Raw genomic sequence first — 25,748 nt, forward strand, 5'->3', positions numbered from 1 at the left:
TTATTTCTCTTTATTTATACGTAATTTGTTACATGGATAATATATTTACGATTTCAGTCAAGCCTAATACCGAAGCAGACGCTTTGACCTTAAAATCTATTCTTATACCTAATGTATTTTGTTCAAAATGACTTGAAGGTACAAGTAACAAATTAGATCGTATAAAACTTGTCTATTCTTTGAACCTTTTTATTTTTTACTTGTTTTGCTAAGTTAATTTTACCTAACTATAAGATATCTTCTTGAAAAGAAAATTATTTATAAGTAAAGTACTGTTTGTGTAAAAATTTAGGTAAATTGGCCATAAACCATTAACTTATTATAGTAAATTTTGTTATAGATTTTCTTTTTAATGTTATAACTATATTTCTATACCAAAAGACGGCTAACAATGTGATTATTAAAAAAGACAATTGCATCGTATTTATATTATAAAAGCAAATATTTTGTGACATGAAAATGATCTTTTAAAGTGGTTCAAAGTTGATTTGTACATGTCTAGTGAAAGTAAAATAAAACAATGAATTAGTCACGCATTAATAGAGAGAACTGAAAACATAAAAAAAAACATAAACGACTTTTGAATCAAATCCATTTGAACACAGTTTGTCTTTGCTGTAAGTAATGTTAGCGTCCGTAGTATTCTGGCTCCGAGTTAAATTGTTCACCGCTATTATTTACGACAAATCCACCACACTCTGCTACAGACAGACAGATATAAAATGTCTTGAATCAACAATTGTTTGGAATTGTGTAACAATTGCATCTTTTCTTGGAACAATAAGAAAGTATGCTGAGATGAAAATTAAATACGAAATGGCATCCGCTATACAACTGTCATAAAGTGAAAAGATTTTTTTTTGTATAATTGTAATAATTGGATACATACTGTTTTAAAATCTAGCCGAAACCGGAACCTTTTAAGACCCTTCGTACAAGCAAAAAGTCTTTGAAACCTAGCGATTGTAGTCGCTAAGCGACTTCGCGATGCGGTGTCACCTTAATTGTTTTTGTAAGTGAAAATAATTTATGGTTGAATATCTACACAAAATGTAGAAATTATTTTTGAATAGTAAAAGCACGCGCCAGTTAAATATATTTAATAGTTATTTTAAATAAAATTTGCTAAAAGCGATTGTATAAAGCTTGAGGATCGTTATAACAATTTGCTATCAAGTCACGTACGTCGCTTACGAGGCAGGGCTGCAGCGGGCCGGGAAAAAAATAGCAAAGCGGGCCGCGAGGCGCGAGACTTAAACACCCCCTATCCATTCGCGACCCCCAACTGAATACTTAAGTATTCAAGTTCACTGTAATTGTGCTTGTAACTTTTTTCTATTCACGTATTTTAATTAAAGCGTGTTCCAGTTTTAACGTATATGCTTTTAAAAAAAGATTTTCTCAAATAGCATTTTATTTTGATCTTTAATACTATCCCTTATTAAAAAAAGAATAACGAATTTACTCCCTTAAAATACTTATAAATGGACTGGCTATAAGACGTAACATTTTGTGCCTATTTGATTATCATCATTTTGGCGCTGATAGTTGCGGTTTGGAGCGGTGGTGTGAACTGAACTAATAATATAAATAGTATATACTGTCACGGTATACCAAGCGCGTTTAAATCGGAACGAAGCAAAAGTTAATCACTTCCATTTTTTTAGATCAGAGAAAATACTGGTTGCATTGTAGTTGGCACATTCCATAGAACGTAATACAAATGCTATAAATATTAAATGCCATAAACACCGGCTTTCAGAGCGGACACGTCTCATTGTTAGCACGTGCGCTCGATCGATTATATTAGCTAAATAGCCAACTAAACTACCATTAATGACTAATAAACATTAGTCAGGAATGATTTCTTATAACAGAATTGTTTCGTAATAAAGTTGTCTTAGAAAGCCTACTAAATCTAGGATTTCCATCTCAATATTTGATATTTCACGTACTGTAAAATTACTATAGTTAACTAAATAAGTAATTTGACTATTACCATTAGAACAGACTACTATATACTAGAAATTAAGCTAGTTAGATATTATTGGGACTCGATTACGTATACAGAAAATAAATGAACACAATTTAAAATTTGCGTGTTTCGAAACAAAGGCGCTATAACATTTTTTATTATATTTGTAACAAAAATCTAACATTAACGTTGTTCGAATGAAGTCGTATATCATAAGGCTTAAAATGGTCGACAGAGGGTTTCTAAAGAAGGGTCTGTACCCACTTTATTAATGATCGGGGAAACCCTACAAATGTAGTTTGTTACATCAATAAATTTAAGACATGCTTAAGCGCGGCGTTGTTCAATGAACCTTTTGCGGTGGTAGTCCAGATTAAAAAATGTTTTTGCAAAATAAAAAAGAACTTTGTTCAGAAGCATTTTCAAAGAATTATGGTAATGAATTATGAAGAGTACTTTTATTTTTCTTTATACTAAACCAATTAGAATTAGATAAAGTATCTTGACGATAGAATTTAAAAGCTCAATATATTTTGTAATTTAACTTATTTCATTTTGTTTATTTTCTTTTTCTTATGTTGTATATTAATTTCATAACTACGATTTGTTATCTGTAAACTATTAAATTATACCAAGGTAGATGTAAAAATAGTTAGTAGTTTTTGAATAGAAAAAATAAAGTGAATTTGGAGGGGGGTGCGGCATTTGGCAGTCGAATGTCGTCCGTCGAACGGACTGTGCGCATCTATATTGAACACTCGCGTTTAATTATGCTGCATCGCCGCCATCGTCTTTATGATACGAGGGTAACAAAGTGTCATACGTTTCTTACATAAGTAAGTTTTTTTTACGGAAAATATAATACCTAAAAACAAAAGTAAAACCAAACTACTAATCAGAACATTTCTTCTGTATTTGCTTAATGTATCACAATATCCCTGTGTTACCTCGCGTCAGTTATTCCATGTTGTGAAGTAAAATTAAGGCGCAACGTCGGCTTCCTTAGACGAAGGGTCTACAAATTACCTCTGCCCTTGTTCACGCAATGTAAGCCACGCAAACTAACCAATTTTAAGACCTAGTCTTGTATGTTATATAAAACAAATTAAATATAGGATTTGCCTATTTCAATTAACTTCTAAAATTACTTAATTTTTTTTGCTGCTGTTGAAAACTAAATACTATCGAAGTTTACATTCTTAAGCTGACATAGATGCATATCTTAAGTGCTAACTCTATTTTGAAGTACCAGGATACCAACAATTTAATGTATTATTTGTGTACAGGTGTATCCCTGGTGTATATTTTGGTGGTGCTGCCGGGGCTGCTGCCATGGGGCGGCGGGGGCGGGGCGGCGTGGTTCCTCTCACTGTGCCACCTGCTGGGCGCACTGGCGCCCTGGTGCGGCTCCTTCCTTTACCATCTCTTCATGAACCACACTAGCGGTGCAGGCCTTTACCACCGCCTGCTGCAGCTGGACATGCTCGGGATATGGGTCAGCCAGAGTATTGGTGAGTGTTTGCTAACAAAAATTTAAGAACATAAGTAAAATAGTACCTTAGATATAAGAAACATTAAGAAAAGTAACGCTTGAAGAGTTTACTGAAACATCTGCGTCGGTTATTATGTTTAATGTACACTATAATAATATGTAATGCGCAGAAACATTACTTAAAAAGGTAAAATTAGGTCAGTAACTACAAAACCTTATGGTTTTACTTAACTAGGAAAGCTCCTACTTAGTCCAGCGATCTATTTTTCAATTCCACACCATTGCAATTCTTTCACCGCAGGCGTTACCTAATACCTACGTTCCAATTCGAGCGACAAAAGTTTGCAGTAGAACAAGGTAACATCAAAAATGCAAGTGTGCGCACATCGTATCACTTGACCTCTCACTTTGACTCTCCAGTGTCGTACGTTGTAAGCTTAGCTTACTTTTACTGAAGCACCGGTTTCATAAAGTAAAATCTCCAACAATTTACCGACATGGGTTTATCTTTATGCAGGTAAACTTGACACATTTCCGAGAGTTTTCAATGAAAAATTGCATAAGCAATTTTCACATTTTCAAATTTCATTAAAACAAGTTTTATACCTCCGTTTTTTATATTAAATGTCGTTAATGGTAAGTTAATTTATTGAAATTAGGAATAATTTGACACAATTTTTGCACTTTTATTTAAAATAGACTCAAACAGATTTAAATATCTGATACTTTAAATCATGATCATCATCACCTCACTATATGTCCCCACCGAGGGGCTCGGAGCCTAAGTTAGGGGTGACTAGGCCATAGTCAACCAAGCTGACCCAGTGAGGGCTGGTTGACTTCACACATATCTTTGAAGTTCTTCTCAGACATGTGCAGGTTGCATCACGATGTTTTCCTTCACCGTAAGAACGTCGGATAAATGTACATATGCAAATCGGAAATCGAAAGACATTGGTACATGGCGGGATTCGAACCCAGGACCTGCTGATTGTAAGTCAAGGGCTTGACTCCAGAGCCACCGACGCTCTATACTTTAAAAAGACAAGTCGCATTTTACGTTGATCTCTTCCACGTGGTATACTTTTAACTTCAGAGCTCAGATAATGTTTTATTATCTACAAAGTAAACAGTCTTCTTCCATTACTTTTCTTTGGAGCAAGTACATTAGCATTAACCTAGTCGCTTTAAACTGAAAGTATCAGCGCGAGAACTGCAAAGACTTTCAAGTTACATCGCAACATGAATAATGCAATTACTTTGATGTCGGCATCAACAAAGACATGGTAACTTTAATTAGTACATTAAAACTTTAATGGCAAACATTGTGTTAAGTTGTTGGCGGTTGTATCACTTTGTCTATAGATCCGTAGATACAACGAATTATTTCGTTCAAAAAGGAACATAAAACGTATTGTGAAGATTTAGTTAAGTAATTTAGATAAATTAGTAAGAAGGAAGATTAGTAATTATAATTTAATAGTAATAAGATAGGAAAAATTAAAAAGTAAGTAATATTTAAATAGGCAATAGCTAACAATTCGTCGTTTATGTTTGTTCAGAAATGAGATGTTAGTAGTTACCTAGTATTTTATTTACTTTACGTTCGCAAAAATGAAAGTACGAAAATCGAGTTTAAATAATCTTTGTTCATTTACAAACAAAGTATATTTAGATGTTATATTTTCAACATACAAATTTCTAAGTAAAGTTACACGTTTACCGTTTAATATAAAATATAAGTAATATAATTTAACATTTTGTTATTCGAAGTGAAGCGATCTCATCTCATAAATTTGAAATGAGGAGCAGATGTCGGATGTTGCGGCAATCCGATTTGGCTTCACTTTAAATAACGCTTTCATTTTTTTGTATCCACTATATATTTAGATAAAAACGGAAATTAATCACTTTTTTATACAATTAATTTGCATAAACTTTAATAATTGTTGAATAGTTTTATTATTTTTTTTTTAAATCTCAAGAAAGAGACCCAAACGACAACCTTTCTTTTGAATTACAAAACAAATTATAATGTAAAGAAAAAGGTTTCATGACTTTCGAAATGAACAAATACTATAACGAGTATACTAATTTCCAATGTATTGTTTCTTATAACAAGTACCTAGATGAGCTTTGCTCGGTATTTTTTTTTTAATTGTGTTTTTTGGAAATTATATTTAAGTACGAATTACTAATAAAATGATGAAATATGAATAATATTTTTCGATCTTACCGATAGAAAAAGTTAAGTTTATGTTTTAGTTGATTATCGATAAAACACGAATAAAATGACATTTTCTAAAAATGATTCCTAGCTAGATCGATTTATCGCCCCCGAAACCCCCCATATATATACAAGAATTGCTCATTTAAAGATATAAGATTTACAGTTACGACCTTAAAAATGTAATTTAAAATATTCAATCTTTTTTGTATAATACAAAATACATAGCAAATAAGTTTGTGCAAACCTTTTTAATAATATAGCAGATACGTAGGCGGAGATTTTAGAATTTCTCCCTGAACCCTTTTCCATATGAAATTAGTCCACATATTCTGGGAAGGGTCGACGTGATCCCATTTTGTCAGTCAGCAAAGCTGGCCGTTTGAATGTTTGCTAACCGATTTTGATAAGTTAAATTTAGTATTTTGGATGCGAAATTGTATGTCGTTGTTTTAAATTACATATTTAAGAAAATATTAACAATATGTTATCATAATTATAAGTTTTTTTCAGAGGGTTTTTGAAATAATAATATTATTCTTTAGTTTAAATATTTTAACTAAGCTTCAATATTATTAGATGGCACAAACAAGATCTCCCTTACACCCTAAATCCTATTTCAAAGACAAACAAAATGAGATTGATACATTTACGTAGATTAAATAACAAAATATCCACAATAGTAACAAAATACAAATACGTATCTAAATTCTAGAATACATCTAAGTTATGAAAACTCATTTTCGCAAACTATAACATAAAGTTCTGAATAGTGCTTTTGCTCTCAACTTTATCTCTGAATCTGGAAATATGTTTTCACACTTGGATAACAAGATACATGCATATATTTATTTTTATTCTTCACTACAAACCAAGAATAAGACTTGGGAATAAAATCTATTAAACACATCCATAAATGTACTTTTGGACAATATTAGTTGGAACAATTTGGAGCGAATTGTGCGCTTTCGTTACCAAGTCAAGTTTCAGCGGGGTTAGATAAATGCATTCGCTTCGAGGCGATTCCATGGCGAACTTCAAAAATGTATACAACTTTCGTTAAGTCACTTGATTGTCGCGCGTCAATTTCATTCATTTTAAAATTACTAATGGAATCGCATCGAAGCGAATGCACTTTGTCTAACCCCCCTGGTCGATTAGTGAGGGGACATAAGCGTTGATATTTTAATTGGACTAGTGTTGCGCCGATAAACCGGTACAGTGTTGGATTTTCTTCCTAATAGTACTAAGGTTACCAAAATTTAAGATTTAATCAGCTAAGTTCTGAGAAACTCGCTACAACTAAACAACATTTTGCGAATTCGATCTAAACTATGAAGTGCATCATTAAAAGTTTCGTTTTAAAACTCCAATAGTAGTTCGTTACAGTAAATTGAGGCTGTATTTAACAGAGCCGTGTGCCGGAAATAAAGCCGATCGTACGATGCAAGATTACCTTCACGGATAGTGTTATGTAATACTCGGAACTTAAATACATATACAGGATGTTACATTATCCCTGAGTAAAATTATATTTAATATCGTTATCAATTTTTTTTAAATAAAAATCCTCCTGTGTAAAATCGTTACGGCCATCTATTATAAGATACATTTCTTAAACAAAAACAAGGAATTATCAAAGAATATGTACCGAAATAAACATTAAACAAATAACTTAAACTACTTGGAAAGTAAATAACTAAGTCACGTCTACGTTTCATGATTGATGAATAAGGTATTCATATCTGAAAATTTGCAATTTTTTATTTTGGAACTTATGCAAGTGCTCTGTAGGAGGTCAATCAATCGAAGTGGTCATTAAATCGCATGCTAATTGGGGGCAAGTATACTCAGAGTTGCGTTACGTGTCGGGGTTCTGTATACTCGTTAAGTGCGCTTCAGATTTGCTTTTAATGCCCTCGCACGTGGAACATGAAATAAAAACAACTTGTTTATCGCATGTTAAAATTTATGCTCCAATACTAACAATATTCTGATTTAAAGAGAGTACAGGTAATTCGATTTTTTAATTTAACGATAAATTTACTTGTATCACTTTTAAAAAACTTCTTAAGACTCTAAATAATCTATTGCCCTCAGCCTAAAATACACTTTTTTTTTCAGAGGGCAATGCTTTAGGCATACTACGTGCCTCGAGGAAGGCACGGTAGTTATGGGATTCTCTCCCCGAATGCGAGCAAACCCTCTAAACCTCTTTGTTCCCTCATAGCCATGAGGTGGGATGCCACGGGATCGTAACTTGCCACCGCGACGCCCCACTGAGCCTAAAATACCCTAAGTTAAAATACTTAAAAGTAACTTATAACATTAGACAGTAAAACTTCAAATCGATAAACTAAATAAATAAAGTCTTTCGACCTTAACAGCCGAAGCTGTGAAAACGAGTTTTATACTTGTATTAAAAAGTTCACTCGCAATGTGTTCTTTACAAAGTTGCCTTTATTTCGCGGCTTTCTTCGCTCCGGAAACGTTCTTTAACATCTTTTCTAAATAAAATTTTCCATCACACCGGTAACGTTGTTTCCTTTGAAGCGGGAAATGCTACGTAGATTATAAATAATGCGATTGATTTATCTTGTATTCTGTCTTATCTTCGCTTTAGTGGAAATGTATTTTAAATCTAGCTTAATATCAATATCAAGCTGCTTTTACAATGCAAGTATAAAAATAAAGATTATTGTGACTTTATCTGAGAAACTATTATATTTATCTTATATATAAAATTATCGTGTCACAATTTTCGTTCCCATAATCCTCCGAAACGGCTTGACCGATTCTCATGAAATTTTGTGAGCATATTGAGTAGGTCTGAGAATCGGCCAATATCTATTTTTAATCCCGCGCGGACGGAGTCGCGGGCGACAGCTAGTTGCATTTGTAAATTTTTTTTAGCATTTCATAATAGACTAATTAAGAAATGATACATACTAGCTGTGCCCGCGACTTCGTGCGTGAAATACTGTCTTTGAGTTGCGCGCGGTACTGGACAGTACTTGGACATTGCAACATTAATTTCTTTTTCTAAAACAAAAGAATTCTTCTAAAATAAACGTAGCCTAAGTTACTCTAAGAAGAACACTAACAAGAGATCTAAGAACAGAGCTGAGAAGAGAAGAGAAGAAATGACGATACTTCCATACAAATTTTCAACACTTTTTTTTTCAAAGGGGAATGCTTTATGCATACTCCGCGCTACGGGGGGACGCCGTAGTGATGTGGGACAGTCAGACAGACATAGTTACTTTCGCATTTATATTAGTAAGGAGTAGTAAAGGCGCAAGACAGGCGACTTTGGCGATCTCTTGTGTCGTAGCCCAAGACTCACTTTGAGTCGATGCGCCAGCGGAGTAAGTAAATAAGTTAGTAAAGATTTAATATCACGCTATGGTTTTTAGTAGGAGAATAGAAATAAAAAAGACCAAGCGAGAATCGACGTTGCATAGCGGGTCTTGGTTTCTAAAGTTTTATCATGACATGGATATTTATAAAATTGGGTCACCGTACGTATAGAAATAACACGAATAGGTTCAAACAAAAGGCTTTTATGTAACAGTCTGATCGAAAAATGTATTTCCGGAATGTCCGATCTCTGACGTCATCTCACTATTCTTATCTAAGATTGATAAATCTTAAGTCTCATTTGCACAATTTAGTAACACTTGATTTTAATTATTTTATTTAATTTTACTAACATTGAATTATATCTTACTTGTTACTAATATTAATAATACGAATGTTTGGTTGTACGGAGGGATGATTATTACAAGATGAACATCTCCAGAACGACTGCATGGATCTCGCTCAAATATAACATAGATGTAGAACATAGTCTGGAAGAACGCATAGGCTGCAATTTAATTTTTTTAATTAAGCGCGGACGAAATCGCGAGCGACAGCTAATATTTCTATAAATAATACATTTTAATATGTTTTATCAGTGATCGGCTTACCAAAATCAAGGAAATAGAGAAATATATTTTTAGCAGAAATTACCTTTTTGGTAATGGGTCAACCCAAAATAATACAAAGTTCCTTCATGTCTATGACCACAAATGATTAATAGGAAAATTTGCTAGCGTAGGAAGTTCTGAGGATTAATATGACTAAACAAACCACGGGAGTTACCGTGTTTGATAAAAAATGTACCACAGAGTAAAAGCTTAGTTTCTATTCATATACCCACGACTTCGTCAGCGAATAAAAAATCTAGTAATAAATATAGCCTATGCCAGTATGTCTCCCAGGGATAATGTAGCTCCCCAACAAAGGAAGCATTTTTCATCATCAGCCCACTACAAGTCCCCACTGAGGGGCTTGGAGCCAACACTAAGTTACTGTCACTAGGCCATAGTCAACCACGCTGGCCCAATGCGGGTTGACTTCACGCATATCTTTAAATTTCGCAGATATGTGTAGGTTGCATCACGATGTTTTCCTTCACTATAAGAACGTCGGATAAATTTACATATGTAAATAAAAAATCGATGAACACATTGCTACATAGCGGGATTCGAACTCATGATCTGCAGATTACAAATCAAGTCCTTAACCCTTGAGCCACGAACGCTCCAAACATAAAAAAGTCTAACAAGCAAAACGAAACACACTTAAGCTTAAGTAAGAACATTGTTTATTTTAAGGGAACACCATTAGAAGCGAGGAAACAAGTTTATTAGGTCAATAAGTTTGGGCTAAAAGCCGCTGCTCGTGAATGTTGTGTAATGCAATGAATTGTTCACCGCTCAGTGTGCCATTAACGTAGAATTTAATCACATAGAGCACGTGCTTACAAACTCACGGACACGACATATATATTATTATTTACTAGCTGTAGCCAACGACTCCGTCTACGCGGAATTAAATTAATAAGTAGCTTATCTGTTTTTCCAAACTTTGTTCTATGTGTATGCCAAATTTTATCGAGATCCGATCAGCCGTTATGGAGATACCTTCAGACAAACATCCATCCATCTAAACATGCGCATTTATAATATTAGTAAGAAAAGCAAGATTTATATTGGACGTCTATTGGTAAACTTCACTAATATACATCTAACCAGCTGCCACTCTCGACTCCGGCCGCACGGAATTGAAAAAACTTTCGCACTAATCCATGTGTTCTTCCAGGCTATACCCTACATCTATGCTAAGTTTCAGCAAGATCCAGCCGTTCTGGAGATACCTTCTTATAATTATCCTTCCATTTCTACATCCAAACAATCGAAGTAAGATAGACTCTCTATTTTGGATGAGGATTCAAACCTTCTTTGGTTACTCTTTCTAGAATAAAAATAATTTCTATTATGTAAATATTGTATCAAAAAATTATAATCTCAAACATTTGTGACGCTTCATTAATTCAATGAAACGCTTATTGTTTGTGGGCGATTCTGCATAGAATTAAAAAAATGTGGCAAATGAGAGTCGCGGTGCGGTAACAATGTGACCTAGTAATAACCACTTAAGAATTTACTAACGTACGACGCATTTTTACATTACTAACATTGTCAAAACGCACTTATAATATTTAGGTCACAATCCATAACAATTTTTTGACTGTTTTTCCTTTATATTTAAGAAAATTAAATAAAGGTTTAAGTTTGCGTTGTAGCAATGTGGACTTTATTTCTAGATTCTCTGTCTACACGATCAAACTTAGACCAGGTTGCTAAAGATATAACAAAATAATGAAATCTAACTTAATTGAATTGACCACATGTTACATCATTAACGGTGGGTTTTTCTCACCAAAATTCCCGTTTATAACATAATATTGTTATCTCTGTTTTGTCAAAGATAATGACTGGGATGACAATATGTTTTATATAGAGATTTTAGTCTCAGAAACTGACGTTTATTCTTACAGATTACTTAAGTATTTTGATGAAATTGATCTCTATTGAAAAGAGAACAAGTAGACTTAATGGATATGAAGAGAAGCAAACAATAATGGAACAAGGTGACCTAGTTGAGAGACACGGCGGCGCGGCGATGGTCGCAGGGGAACCCATGTTTCTATTCAACGTTCATTCATACTGTTACGGTATTTGCCAACGATTTTTCTATTGTTCATTTTGTACTAAATTTTCATCCAAAAACTACAAATAATTTACTTACCTTTTATCTCATAATTACCAGCTTATTCTTTCAAATTTAAATCTTGATAAGTCAATAATTACTATTGTAGGTATAACAATTTTAAAATATCTTGGCGGCTCAGTATCATCAATGTGCTGCGCAGCGATTCGCACAAAGTTAAGAGCCACGGAGATATATGAATACATTTATACTACCTTAAACTTGCAGATTGAAACGATTTTCATTGAGCCTAAAAATCGTCTAATTCAGCCCGAATCTTTAAAAACATCAATTATAAGAATATGGTTTTATCAAGCGCAGATTTTGTTATGTAGTTATTAGGTGCCTTTAGGTTACACTAGAAAAAGAACCAGAATCGAAGCGAACCTAATTTTTATATGAACCTGGTAACCTAGCAGTTAGGTGCACGGCAAGTAACCAAATCAAACGTGAAGAAAACGGTTCCTTTCAGTTGCGGTCGACTTTCGCAGTATTGTTCTAGAATTACTCATACGTGACTAATGAAAAGCAACGAAATTTATATAAAATGAATCGCTGAATCACTGGCAATTAGCTCGCTCCTGTGACGATGATTGATTACTCCCTGTACAGAAAGGTTAGCACAAACGACCCTGAGCTTTTTATGGTCTATTTCGCAGAGATTGTGTGAAATACGAATGTAGCTATTGATTTATTTCATATCTTAATGTCATGATCGGCACTGGCATTGGCGTGTTTTGTGGATAAAATACATCTGTTTTATGTTTTCAGCTACATAGAAGCATTCATTTAACCTTTACGCTGCTATATTTCAAACCTCCCTGATATAGTTAATGTTTTTGTCATCTAATTGAATAATCATTAAGAAACGAACGATTCATTAAAGCGTTCATAGTTATAAAAGTTAAATCCGATTAAATTAAGAAGATTTTTGTGTCATTTGTTCTATTTAAGTAGCTGGTTACTGAATATAGTCAAAGTGCAGCTTGTGTGTCAAAAAGGTGCTTTTAAAATTGTAGATTTACTGTAGTTGAAACAATTTTTTGGCATATTGTTAGTTAACATTAATTAAAGATCACGGCTTAATTAACTCGTATTTCGGTCTAGGTACCGAATAGTTTCAGACCCAGGACCACCGACGGTCTTAAAAGTAGGTTGGCACGTAGACGGAAATACACTCGAGTTAAGCTGATAATTAAAAATTTTTATATAATAAGTTAATTGGTGTTAGTTATATACTATGTTAAATAATATCACATAAATATATACCTCATAACCACTTCATAATATTAAATATATCGTTAAAAAGTCATAACAGCGAGTCGAGAACGTTGTGTGAAGACAACGCGACCGTGGACCATTACCAACTAAGTACATACTAACATCGTAACCGTCTTCACAGCAAAGCCTCTTGTTATGACATATCACTTCCTCCCAGCTTCCTCGTAAGCTTCTTACAAGAGGAAAGAAAGGATTAATTTGTACAATGCTGCAAACGCATTTTCAGATGAAAAAGCTTTCAAATCGACAAAAATAAGTAGAGTCTTTCAACAGCTAGTGATTTTAAAAATAATTTTAATTCTAATGTCTTACTTCCTATCGTACTAATATTATTATATAAATGCGAATTTTTGGATGTGTGGATAGATTTATCTGAAGGTATCTCCAGAACGGTTGTAAGGATCTCGCCGAAAATTGGCATAGATGTAGAACATAGTCCGAAAGACCACATAAATTACTAATTTCGTTTTTATCTCACGTGGACGGACTCGCGGGCGACAACTAGTATTAAAAATAAATCTCGGTACCGTCAGACATGCTAGTTGGTTTTACGAACGAGTTAATACTAACTTTGTTTACACTGATTAATGCAGGGTTTCCCGATTGATTGTCACGTGAGGTTGTCGTATTTCGTGCGCGCGTGTTACGACCATGTGCCACGTGCTTGCGGCATAAAAAAAACTTTTTCCTGGGTTAAGGAAAAATATAACACGCTCTAAAGTTTAATAAAAAATGTGATTAGGGTAAAACCTACAGGTTTAACGTTCATATCAAGAAATTACGTATTTATTTTACTAATATTATAAATGCGAATATTTAGATAAAATGGATGTTTGTTTGAAGGTATCTCCAAAACGGCTGTATGTATATCTCACTGAAAGTTGGCATAGATGTAAAACATAGTCCGGACGAACACTATATTGAGTATAAGAATTATGTTTAAAATGTATTTGATTCTATGTATATTATATACATTTTGCTTTGGTATTATTTTTTGACTTTTTATAATTTTTGATTTTTCTTTTCATGTCTGCGGGACATAAGTACCTACATGGAATAATAAACAAAGCTATAACTCTTTAATTATTTGATAAGTATATTGTATATCCTAGGGTGGCTTAGAGCGCCAAAGGAAAATATTATTACTAGCTGTCGCCCGCGACTTCGCCCGAGCGGAATTAAGAAAAACTTAATTAGTAGCCTATGTGTGTGCCAGACCATGTTCAATATTTTAAATTGCTTATAACATAAAGATTGATAAAACTAAAGAATTATTAAGAGAATCTAAATTGATGTCAGAACTGCATCGTTAAACCTGGATGAAAACAATGATGGGGCATAAATTATGTGGTGTATGTTGCAATGAGGTAAACCTGTCTACATAACTTGATAGGCTAGGTTAAAATAAAAGGCCAAGTGCGAGTCGGACTCGCGCACCGAGTGTTCCATATAAACTTGTTGGTTTAAAAGTTAAAATTTTCAATTTTCCCAATTTTTCCTTTATCTGTGCTAAAATTTGTTTTATTGTCGTTGGTTCGTATCAAATTTTAAGAATCTGAGTTCAAGGGTACTCTGTAGGTTTTGATTCCCTTGCGAGTGTCGAAAATTTACGGCATAAACGGCTGTATCTTTTGATTGCGTTGGCTTAGAATTTTGACTTTTTCGCAGCTCCAACGGACGGTAGACCTGAGTTTTTGGTATAAATTTCATCGTTCAGGACGATGTGGCTTCCGCTTCTTCCATTCAAGGTACGGAACACTAAAAATTTAGGACCTGTGGAAGGAAAACCAAAACTGTATAGTAATTTCCTGACCCACAGTTTGGTGGTAACTGGTTAATCCTACAATAAATAATGTGTTATTAATAACAATTTATTAATATTTATTATCTAAAAGAAAATACGTTGGTCACAAATTCATACTTTGAATTCAATAATTAATGTTTACCAAGACATTAAAAAAATATTTACTAAATAATTAAATCCGATTAAAGTTAAAGGCATACCGATATTTTCTCGTTTCAATTGACAATTATTGCATGTAATTGCTGTATCCAAAATATACGAGTATGAAACTCATTCAGTACTACAATCGATAGCTCGGCTCTCAGCAGTAGTCGGGTTTAATTACCGACTTCGTCGTATTTTCTCAATCAATGGATTGCAATCCAGCTCTGAATAGTGCGGCTCTCGATTAAATGACGTCTGATTATTGTGCATTTGCAGTACCAACGTAATTGCTATTATTCCATTAATCGTGAGTTTCTGAGGCCAAAATCCAAGTTTGAAACATTTCATACTTCATACTCATACTAATTACTTTACTAATATAATAAATGCGAATGTTTGGATGGGTGTTTGTTTAAAGGTATCTCCAGAACGGCTGAACGGATCTCGATGAAATTTGGCACACATATAGAACATAGTCTAGAAGAACACAGGCTACTAATTACGTTTATTTTTATATCGGGTGGCCGGAGTCGCAGGCGTCGGCTAGTTAAATTATAATTTCAGTAATTCTGTCTGAATACAGTCGATTCGGTCTTTAGACGTTTACGGGTTCGGTGATTAAAAAATCTGGTAAACGTCAATTAGTGAAACATTTGTTTTAGGTCAAGTCGGCAGTAATTAGTGCAAAGATTAAGCAGCACGTTTTCAACACTTATACTCCTCCTGCAACTACCCCTACCCCTAACGAACCCCTTGAATACACTCTTGACATTTTCCTTGTGCCAATTATTTTGCTTTTATTTCCTACGTTGATTACTTTTCTTTTCTTGAAAATCATTCACATTGAAACCTTTTAATTTTCTTTTCTTGCTTTAATTTTTCAAAGATAAAAATATTCATCTCTAACAACATATACTTAGCGCCCATGGCTATATGGTAAAGGGTACGGACTTCCGATCATGAGATCGGGGGTTCGAATCCCGACATTTGACTATTGTCGTAAACTATGTCCAAAAAGTGTAGAACTTAGTTGGAATGGTACAAGAAATATTAGTAAATTTAAAAAAAAATCTGCTACTATTTTAATAAAAAATTTACAGTTGTAGTAAACTGAGATAATTTCGCAATAAACTACTTAGAACTTGAATAAACTAGTTAGTAATATGTTATTTTCATATATATACTATGTAAAATATACATCATTGTTTATTAGCATTGCAATGTCAATAAAGAGCGAGAAATATTTGCTCTGTGATTGCGCGCTTGCATATTAAAGCTGTACACTCGGGGCCCATAATACCGCCCGACTACGCCAGAATATGCTTACATTTTATTTTGCTTCAACTACGACATTTAATATTAACACTGTCATTTTATTACAAATCAACAATACAATAAATATAAATCGACACGATTTACGTGTTAAAAACATATTTTTAAAACACGCAATGGTCTAATTTAGTGAACTCATTTTTTTGTATAACTCTTTTCATATATCTTGGCGGCTCTAGATCCTCGGCGCGCTGCACAGTGCACTCCCACCTACATCTAAAATGGTGGTCTGCGCAGCGACCTAGATCCGCAAAGATATCTAAAAACATTTATAAATAAATAGAAAAATAATGTAAGAGTTGTAATATTTTGTAAATGTATGCTTTAAATATTATTTATAACAAATTAAAATACGAAAAAATTATTTTAACAGTCGTCGTAACCCAGATTTAAAATATTAAAAACATTAAAAAAAAAGTCAAAATCGCATTTACATTAAAAGTGTTCCAGAAATACGCGGCCATTTGAACATGAATGCAATTAGGTCGAGCGCCTTCGCAGCGACTTTTTAAAACTTAACCCTTTACTTGTACCGTGCTTACATTTTATGCAGATGTATTTCAAAATTATTTCTATTTCGCTTTTTTTAATAATATGTCTCTAGAGACTTTACAAATTAGTTTTTTCAAACAATCATTAACAATAATAGCATTTTACATGAAAATGTATGCCATCAACAAAACTAACTAAATCACACTAGTTTTGTGCATTTTGTACGGGATTTTCCGAATACGTAAACACGTTAAAAAACAAAAGGTCATTTCGTTGGTATTTTGCTATGTTATAATTAATATAAGTAAAAAATCCTGTTTTTTACATTTAGGTTTACTCCATAACATTTATCCGTTAATATCTTTGACATTTATGTTAAAGTGTGGCCAAATTCGTATACACGGATATTATTTTAAGTTTTAAATTATCAGTAAAAAGCTTAGTGTTAACTGGAAGTATTTATAAAGATATAAATTTAATTATAACGCGATTGTATATAAGTGGGATTCAGCCGAGATCTACGATGTTAGTGCCCATAACTGATGTTCGTTTTGACCAACTTTGTATAATTCTTTTCACACATCTTGCCGGCTCAAGGTCATCAGCGCGCTGCGCCATGTCCTCCCGCATCCCGCAACGTTCCACTACACTTAACATTGTATTCTGCACAGCGACTCACGCAAAGTTACAACCGACGAGATATCTGAATACTTTTATAATAAGCTGCTTTAAAATAAACTATTCAATAATAAATATCGAGTCAATTATTAATTATATACGAATGGAATATTAATAAAAATAGCAATGGGTTTCTGAAAGTATCGTATCGCGTGATAAAGTGCTCATTACGCGGCTAATACGAGCTGTCGTTAGCACGCATCTGTATCATTAAATCGTTGTGTAATGATACAATGATAAAATATCATTAACACACAACTCATTTACAAATAATGATATTATTATTAGTTTTATATCAGCTATGACCTGAGGTAACATGCACACATAAATCAAATATTGATTTTTTTTTCAAGGAGAAAATAAATTAATAGGAATTTGATCTACTAATATTTACAGCAAATTCTAGCTACGTAGTCACAATTTTTTAATTTTAATTATTATCAGCAAGTCCGAAAAATTTCAAGCAAAAAAACGGCCATTTTCTTAAAATGGCATCGCCGTTAGCAGCAGCAGCGTGAAGCATTAGCAAAACATTTCTGTCATTTTTTATTTATAAAAAGTACACTTTGTTTTATAAACGAAAGTAAAGAAGGAAACATTTTACTGTCGATTAATTGAACTTTATAAGGAAAATTGATTTGCACTCGTTGTTCGAAGAAATGTTTATTTTATGGGTTTTTAATCGTATCATGTGGTAAAGTCGGTTTAACTTGACAAGAGATGCAAAGATGCATCAGAAAATTTGCCTGATTGAAAGTAAAAAAATTTATAAATCCCGTCTTTTACTCTAACGTTTCTTAAAAGTAGAACTTTAGAAAAAAGTTATAAATTACAAATTGGTAATAACTAAATGCTTATATTGAGACGTTAATATAGATATGTTTAATAAAAAATCTCAGCAAGATTCATATTTTAAATGCAACGCTGCAGTTTCGATGTAGCAGTAACGCTTTCAACAATTCAAAATCGCTTTTTTGCTTTGTTCATTTCTCCAGAACAAAGAACTTGTTAATTATTCCGAGAGAAACTTAACAAAAAATAATATTACAGTATAACAAACTTTAGAACTTAAAATGAACATTGTAAGATGTAAATATTTAAACATTTTGCTTTATTTTTAATCAATTTTGCAGTAGTACGAGGTTATAGTGTAATTTTTTTATTATTTCAAGCTGTAACAGTTTAGAAACTTGATAAATACATTATTTTTTGGCTTCTATTTCCTACTAATTTTATTTCTGAACAAGGACCATACATGCTCTATTTGATTCTCTAAAGTTGTTTAATCTGTACACGTATTACACAAATAAACTGGAGGCTAGAGTTTTATGAAAATGGGAATGAATAAAAAATAGCCTTCTTCTTTACCTCTTGTTCTCTGTTTTTAAAAGTAGACAACTCATCTCCAGCCTTTTAAATTATTGCAGAGGACTATGAGCAGCGCCCACTATATTTTTGATGGCAACTTTCTCCTTTCCCCTCTAGTATGCAATGATAAGTGAGTGATGCTATGTGCATATTGTTTTGTTCCAGGCGCTATTCCTATGGTGACAGCGACGGTGTACTGTGCGCCTGCGCCGCTGCGATACGCCGCGCTCGCTGTCTACTGCCTCGGTAGCTTGCTTGGACTTTATAAAGTAAGCCCTATATGATATATGTTTAATATTCAGAGACCAGAAAACATCTGGAATTAATCAATAACCCGATGTTTGTCAGGCAATGCGCGCGTGGTCGCCGTGGGAGCGTCGGCTATGCTTCGCCGCGCCGTTCTGCATGCGGCTGTTGTTGGCGGGTGCACGTGCTGCGAGGCTCGGAGGCGGCAACCCACACGCCATACTTCACGTCTTCTTACAAGTAAGACTTACACAATAAAACCTCATTCATGTAATAACTGTTGAAGCGTTTATACGGGATCGCGAAACCTCAAATGTGCGACGAAACAAGTGACGAATCAAATGGGATGTCTAGACAAAAATTAAACTATACGTGACCTTTTTTCTATGTCGTCAGCGAGTTCTGTTTATACCTATTTTTTTTTTATTTGAATCGTGGAAAGTTCGACGTACACATTACTTATATTCGTTAGTAAACACTCTTTATATAGTATCTATTTAGTTATATAATACATTAAAATTTCTACATGTTTATCATAACATAAGAGATGAGAGAGCCACAGGAGAATCATATTAACAAGGTATAAAAAAATATAATTTCATATCCACGTTAACCCCCTCACGTCCACTGAATGCCCCACGTAAGCTTGTTACACATGAATTGTGAAACTTAATTGGAAAACGGTGTTCCGTAGCTTCAATATTCACCACAATATAGATACAACTATGATAATGTACTAGTTTGTTTAAGAATTTTAAAATAATAGTCATGTTTAAAAAGTTTATCGATATATAAATAACTGTGGATTTCCATTGTCGATAAACTTTTACAAAAAATATTTAGTTACAGCTTTTTAAAATACCTGATATATTTTTGTACACGTATTTCAGCTGTGAAACTCAGCTTTAAATATTTTCATATTTTTTTCTTTACAACCTGTCACCCACAACTCCGTCCGCACGAAATTAAAAAAAAAACATTAGTAGCCTATGTGCCATCCAGTCTATGCTCTATATACATGCCAAATTTCAGTGAGATCCGTTGAGCCGTTCTGGAGATACCTACAAACATCCAACCGTCTAAACATTCGCATTTATAATATTAGTAAGATTGTACCTGTATGTACCTATAACTTGGTATTTACTTTGTCTTGTAACGGAACGACTACCGAAACACTCTACAAGACTAACGTTTTACGATAAGAGGGCAAAGGTATTTCCGAAGACGTTACATTTTAACGACATCCGCAAACCAAACACTAACTCGTAAGCCATTTAGAACTTTCCCAGACGTCTAATATACTTTGAGACTTAAGTATTTAGCGAAAACCTTCTCATTGATCTATTAACTCTACAAAGTTTTATTTTTATTTGTTTTAGGAAAACTAAAATTATAATTACAGACTTAATAAATAAAGACTAATATATAAAAGAACGTTACACAAATCTTTTATGACAATCTTACTAATATTATAAATGCGAACATTTAGATGGATAGATAATTGTTTGAAAGTCCACGACTGCTGAACGGATCTTGATGATAATTGGCACACATATATATAGAACATAATCCGGAATAACACACAGGCTACTAATTGTGTTTTTCAATTCCGTATAGACGGAGTCACAGACAACTGCTAGTCCATACGTAACTACGAGAACATAGATTGTATTGCTTTAGTACAATCTTATTCAGTACGGACAATGGTCAACTTTATTTTATTGGGTACTAATCACTTATTCATTTATTAACTTTATTCTTAATATATTACATTTCATATAAAAAAATTATACAAAATATATTATATTAAAAATAGAGCACCACCGGCTGCGGAGTCCCATGACTCAAACAACCAGTGGTCAGGGCTACAGAGACAGGAACCTTCTCACTATACGCGCGGTTTCTAGGATAACTGCCTTTTGTATCGGGCCCTTAATCCAACTGTGTAGCGAGAGCTCCTTGAGATGTTGGTCGAAGCTATTCGCTTTATTGGGTATATTATTAAGTTTGTAAAACATTCTTTTGTATTCTGGTTGAAATAATTTTTGAAGCGAACTATTCGTAAAGTCAGTGACAATGGAAATCGATTAGCCTAATTGTGGAATGATGTCGGAATTACTGCAAGTGATCCGTGTTATTTACGGCACGTCACGCTCCGCCCTGAGCGCAGTCTGCGACTGAAAACCATTTTTTATTCCTCGCTAATATAATGCTAAACAAGTTAAAAAGCTAGACAGAATAACAATATACAGTTAAAAGTAAATAACTGGATAATAGAAATAAACTATGGATTCCAAATATGAGTTTTTGTTCCTTAAACTATTTTGGAAAATATTAAAACGTCAATACTTCCATTGTATACAGGATAATCAAATGATTTTTTGAAAACAACATTTTGGTTTTCCTTTTTTTATGTAAAGGTAAATTGTATAGGATAAATTAACATAACAAATTCGTTGTTAAAACTGGAAAACTTTGCGTATTATACTTTATTCAAATCGCAAATAGTAATATTTATTGGTATGAGATTGTATTTGACCAAATAAAATCCACCCTAAATGGCGTACTCACAGTCAGTTCGTCATTAAACCTGTCCCGTACTGTAGATTTCTTATATTACATTTATACTTAGGGCTAGAGACCTTACTTAGTGACCAATTAACTCTTTATGCGGTTAGATAATTCCTCTATACGTTACATAAAAGTACAATGTTATATAACACACGTAAGTCTGAAATGTAAGTTACATTGGGAAGTTCAAGCAGAGAGCGACGAGGCGTGGCCTGAACACAGTTGGCACCACGCCAAATGACATGTTACAAATCTGCCAACCGTTCACAATCGAAAACCGTGCTTTATTATTATACTAGTTAACAATATACATGTTAAAATATCGCCATTGAAATGATGCTGAACATACAATGCTTTCGATTCTAATACTCTAAAATAACTTTGGTCCTTGTCTTATAAAAAAGACCAAAGTCTTAATATAGTTTTTATAGCGGTTAAAAATTTGCCGGGGTACCCATACTATCTTGATATTTCGTTCTCTTTTAATTCTCTGATTATATTCGTTATATTTTTTTTTAAACGTGACCTTCTTTTTGTCTTCTGCGATAAAATTGGAGCTATATTATTTTTCAGCTAACAACTGACTACACAAATCGCTTCTGGTTTACAGTATCATTTGAGGCTGAGGCTGGATTTTTTTGTCAAAGGGGATTAATAAACAGCAGATGCTGAAACTTTTAGACGAAACAATTAGTGTAAAAGTCTTTGTTGCTGTTATAAATTTTCATTATTGTAAATATAAAAATCGTCTCTATGTTTGCACAAAGCGAGAGAGGCACGTGTTGGCAGCGCGCCAAATGATATGCATGAACTTTGTGAATCCCCACATGTTTTTAAAATTTTTACATTGCATTCTTTTATTATTAGCTATAATAACTTTATTAATAAGGTGAGAGGACGCTAAAGAATTTCTTCTAAGTCCGCATATGGATATCCTACTTTAATAAATCAAATTTGAATATATTCACGTATAGCTGTCGCCCGCGACTCCATACGCGCTAAATTTAACAAAAACTTAATGAGTAGCCAATGTGTTCTTTTAGACTATGGTCTACACGTATGCCAAATTTAAGTGGATCTTTCAGGGATGTTGTTCAAATTTTGCATAGATGTAGAACATAACCTGGAAGAACACACAGGTTACTTGTTAAGTTTTTTTTTATACCGCGCGGACGGAGTCGCGAGCGACAGCTAGTCTGCTTGTAAATGACAACTACAATTTTGAGAAACAATTAAAATGTAATTAATTTATCAAAATAAATGATTAATTAAGGAAAGTCTTGTTAATTTAAACTTAATTGTTCTTGGAAATCTCAAATCCAATAAATATATTTAATTGAATCATAATAATTAATTCAATTAATTTGAACTTTAACATTTTCAAAGAATATATTTATCGGGAGTTTTCACAAGAAACATTTGTCAATATGTGTTCTGGGTTTCCTCTGTCTTGTCTGGGGTCTGGGAATCTCGTAAATTATGACCTAATTGTGATCGGGAAAATCTAAATATGTAACGGTGGAATTCCATTGATGAAATGATATAAAAACACATTATTATCTGACTCAATTTGGACAAATAGATATACATAAAAAATGTTTTTATACAGATGTTTCCGCAGTGAAAATGCAGGGTTAAGTATAGTAAAACTGGCACATAAATATTGTTACACTAGTATGTTATAAGATTTAGAAATGAAGTTCATATGATACAAAAGGCCCATAGTAGATAAAATTAATTACAATTCCAGTGCTACCCCTGCGCTAGCGACTTTCCTCTAATGTATAAATCCTAACGGCATTGAAAGTGTTAATGAATTTGACCTAACGTGTTTCAGGACGCCGTATCTCTGGGCGGGGGCGTGATAGGGGCGATGCATATCCCGGAGAAGTGGTTCCCCGGCGCTGTGGACCGCTGCCTCAATTCCCACAATATTATGCACGTCCTCGTCGTCCTAGCCGTCTACTCCATGCATCAGGTATGTTATACTTATATACATTGATATGTATGAAAAAGACTAATACCTATGTACTAGTCTTTTCAAATATCTTGGGGGTTCAAGTCCATCGGTGTGCTGCGCACTGTCCTCTTCTTGCATCACTCTACGCCCCGCTACGCCAAAATTATGATCTGCGCAGCGACTCACGCAAACTTAAGAGCTGCCAAGATATTTGAAAAGACTTATATTAAAGATAAAGATTAAATTTTTAAATTAAGTCTATAAAACATCAAATACAAGCAGAAATTAAAATAAAAATACAAATTCATAAAACAAAACATACCCTGTTGGCGTCATTATTTATAAAAAAAAATGGTGATAGGATATAAAGTAATAACGTTCAATAAATATTATTAATAAAGTTGTTTATAATCAGATTCGACAACCGCATGAATCATTTGCAAAATAATCTGTCAAACGAAAACAATATTTATCACAAACACCAAACCAAACCACAGCACGGAGTATTCCTGTTTACTTTGTTATTAATACAGACCAAAAGTAAAACGCAATACAATAAGTAACAAACAAGGATGTTATATACAACAAAATACATAAGGATGGAAGACGTACAACACTTGATTAAACGCATTGTTAATATAGACAAGAAAAAAAGACGGCAGAAAATATATAGTCAAAATGATGTAACGATGTCTTCTTCATATAACTATATAAATGAAAATAATAAAATTTACGTCTAATATATTTGCCTAGAATAATAACTAAGTCAATCCCAAAACCTGTTAAGTGACCTATCTTATTTGTTAAAATCTATCCAAACACGTAAAAGATGGATAGTTTCAAACAAGTTTGACGGCTAATCGAGAGACGATTTTCGAAAAGTCATTTTGTATTGTAACTCACAACGTTAAGGAAATCTATCCCAAAAGACGGCCTTTGGACGGTTTTTTCGCCTTATTTTTGTGTTCCAAATTTTTTAGGTAACAAATCTACGTTGCAACGATTGAATAACATTTAAAATAAATTTTTGTCTCTTCCAAATTATATTTCCAATGTAAGCGATTCGTTTTGCTTTTGTAACGATTCTTTGTAGACTTCATTTTTAACGGATAAGTCAGAATTTTTAGTTCATTATTAAAACAACTACTTTTATCTCGCTTTTATTTATAATAATACTATGTTTCAGGTGACCACACTAGACCTGGCGTGGATGTCGCGTGTAGACTGCCACGCGCCGTTGCGCCATCTTTGACGGTGATCGCCGTCCTCCCCCCTCCCCCCACTGATGTCTACCACAATCCTCCATACACGCTAACACCATACAAACATTACAATACAAAGTGTCGACTAAACAGTAACTACATTGTGGTTTTTAGCCAAAACGATTAATTTATTTTTAATTTGAAATTTATTGTTTCAAATAACACTTCTTAAATCAATTTATTACGTCAATGATTGGTTTAAAATGATCAGAACTACAAAGCAAGGGCAATCGAAATGTAGAAGAAAGAAAAGAAGGAAAATTTATATCGAAAATATTTTGTCTAGTCATCTTACTTAAAAACATTTCGTCAGATCTACATATAAGTGTTGATTACAAACATACTGTACTTGGAAAATATACAAAAAAAATGCTGGAAAAAACCAAACATATTAATGTTATATTCCATTTTATCTATTCATTCATGTCGTGGTCAGATTATAGAATAGTTTGAAAAAGAGACCATGAAATATAAACTTTTTATATCTTAAAAAAAGTTGAATATTCATTGATATGTCTAGTCATAAAATGGCCTATTATCTGACCACGATATGTTGATTAGCTGTCATAAAATTAATTCAAACTTATAATAATATAAACACGTGTGATTCCATGAAGATTTATTTATTACTTACATGCAATATTTCTATTTATTTTTATTGAAAAATACACCAAAACTACAATAAATAAGTAAACTGTATCTTCTATAATATTCACTATAAATCATAAGTCAAAAATTTACTGTAAATTATTTGTTCTATAGATAAATAAATTTGTGAAGAGTTCTTAGATGACAATATAACGGCCTACATACATGT

General features: G+C 33.2%; 1 protein-coding gene across 1 annotated transcript in view; it reads left to right on the top strand.

Annotated features, from left to right (window-relative positions):
- LOC106113410 (progestin and adipoQ receptor family member 4) overlaps positions 1 to 25,466 on the top strand; it is a 38,325-nt gene extending 12,859 nt beyond the window's left edge. The window contains exons 2-6 of the mRNA XM_013306149.1: positions 3,262 to 3,486; positions 19,058 to 19,161; positions 19,241 to 19,378; positions 23,547 to 23,687; positions 24,856 to 25,466. Coding sequence (XP_013161603.1) covers positions 3,262 to 3,486; positions 19,058 to 19,161; positions 19,241 to 19,378; positions 23,547 to 23,687; positions 24,856 to 24,921 — 674 coding nt within the window. The 3' untranslated portion in view covers positions 24,922 to 25,466. The remainder of the gene's footprint in view (positions 1 to 3,261; positions 3,487 to 19,057; positions 19,162 to 19,240; positions 19,379 to 23,546; positions 23,688 to 24,855) is intronic.
- The last annotated feature ends 282 nt before the right edge of the window (positions 25,467 to 25,748 follow it).

Source organism: Papilio xuthus, unplaced genomic scaffold (genome assembly GCF_000836235.2).
Source record: "Papilio xuthus unplaced genomic scaffold, Pxut_1.1 DF828258.1, whole genome shotgun sequence".
In the NCBI taxonomy this organism is placed as follows: domain Eukaryota; kingdom Metazoa; phylum Arthropoda; class Insecta; order Lepidoptera; family Papilionidae; genus Papilio; species Papilio xuthus.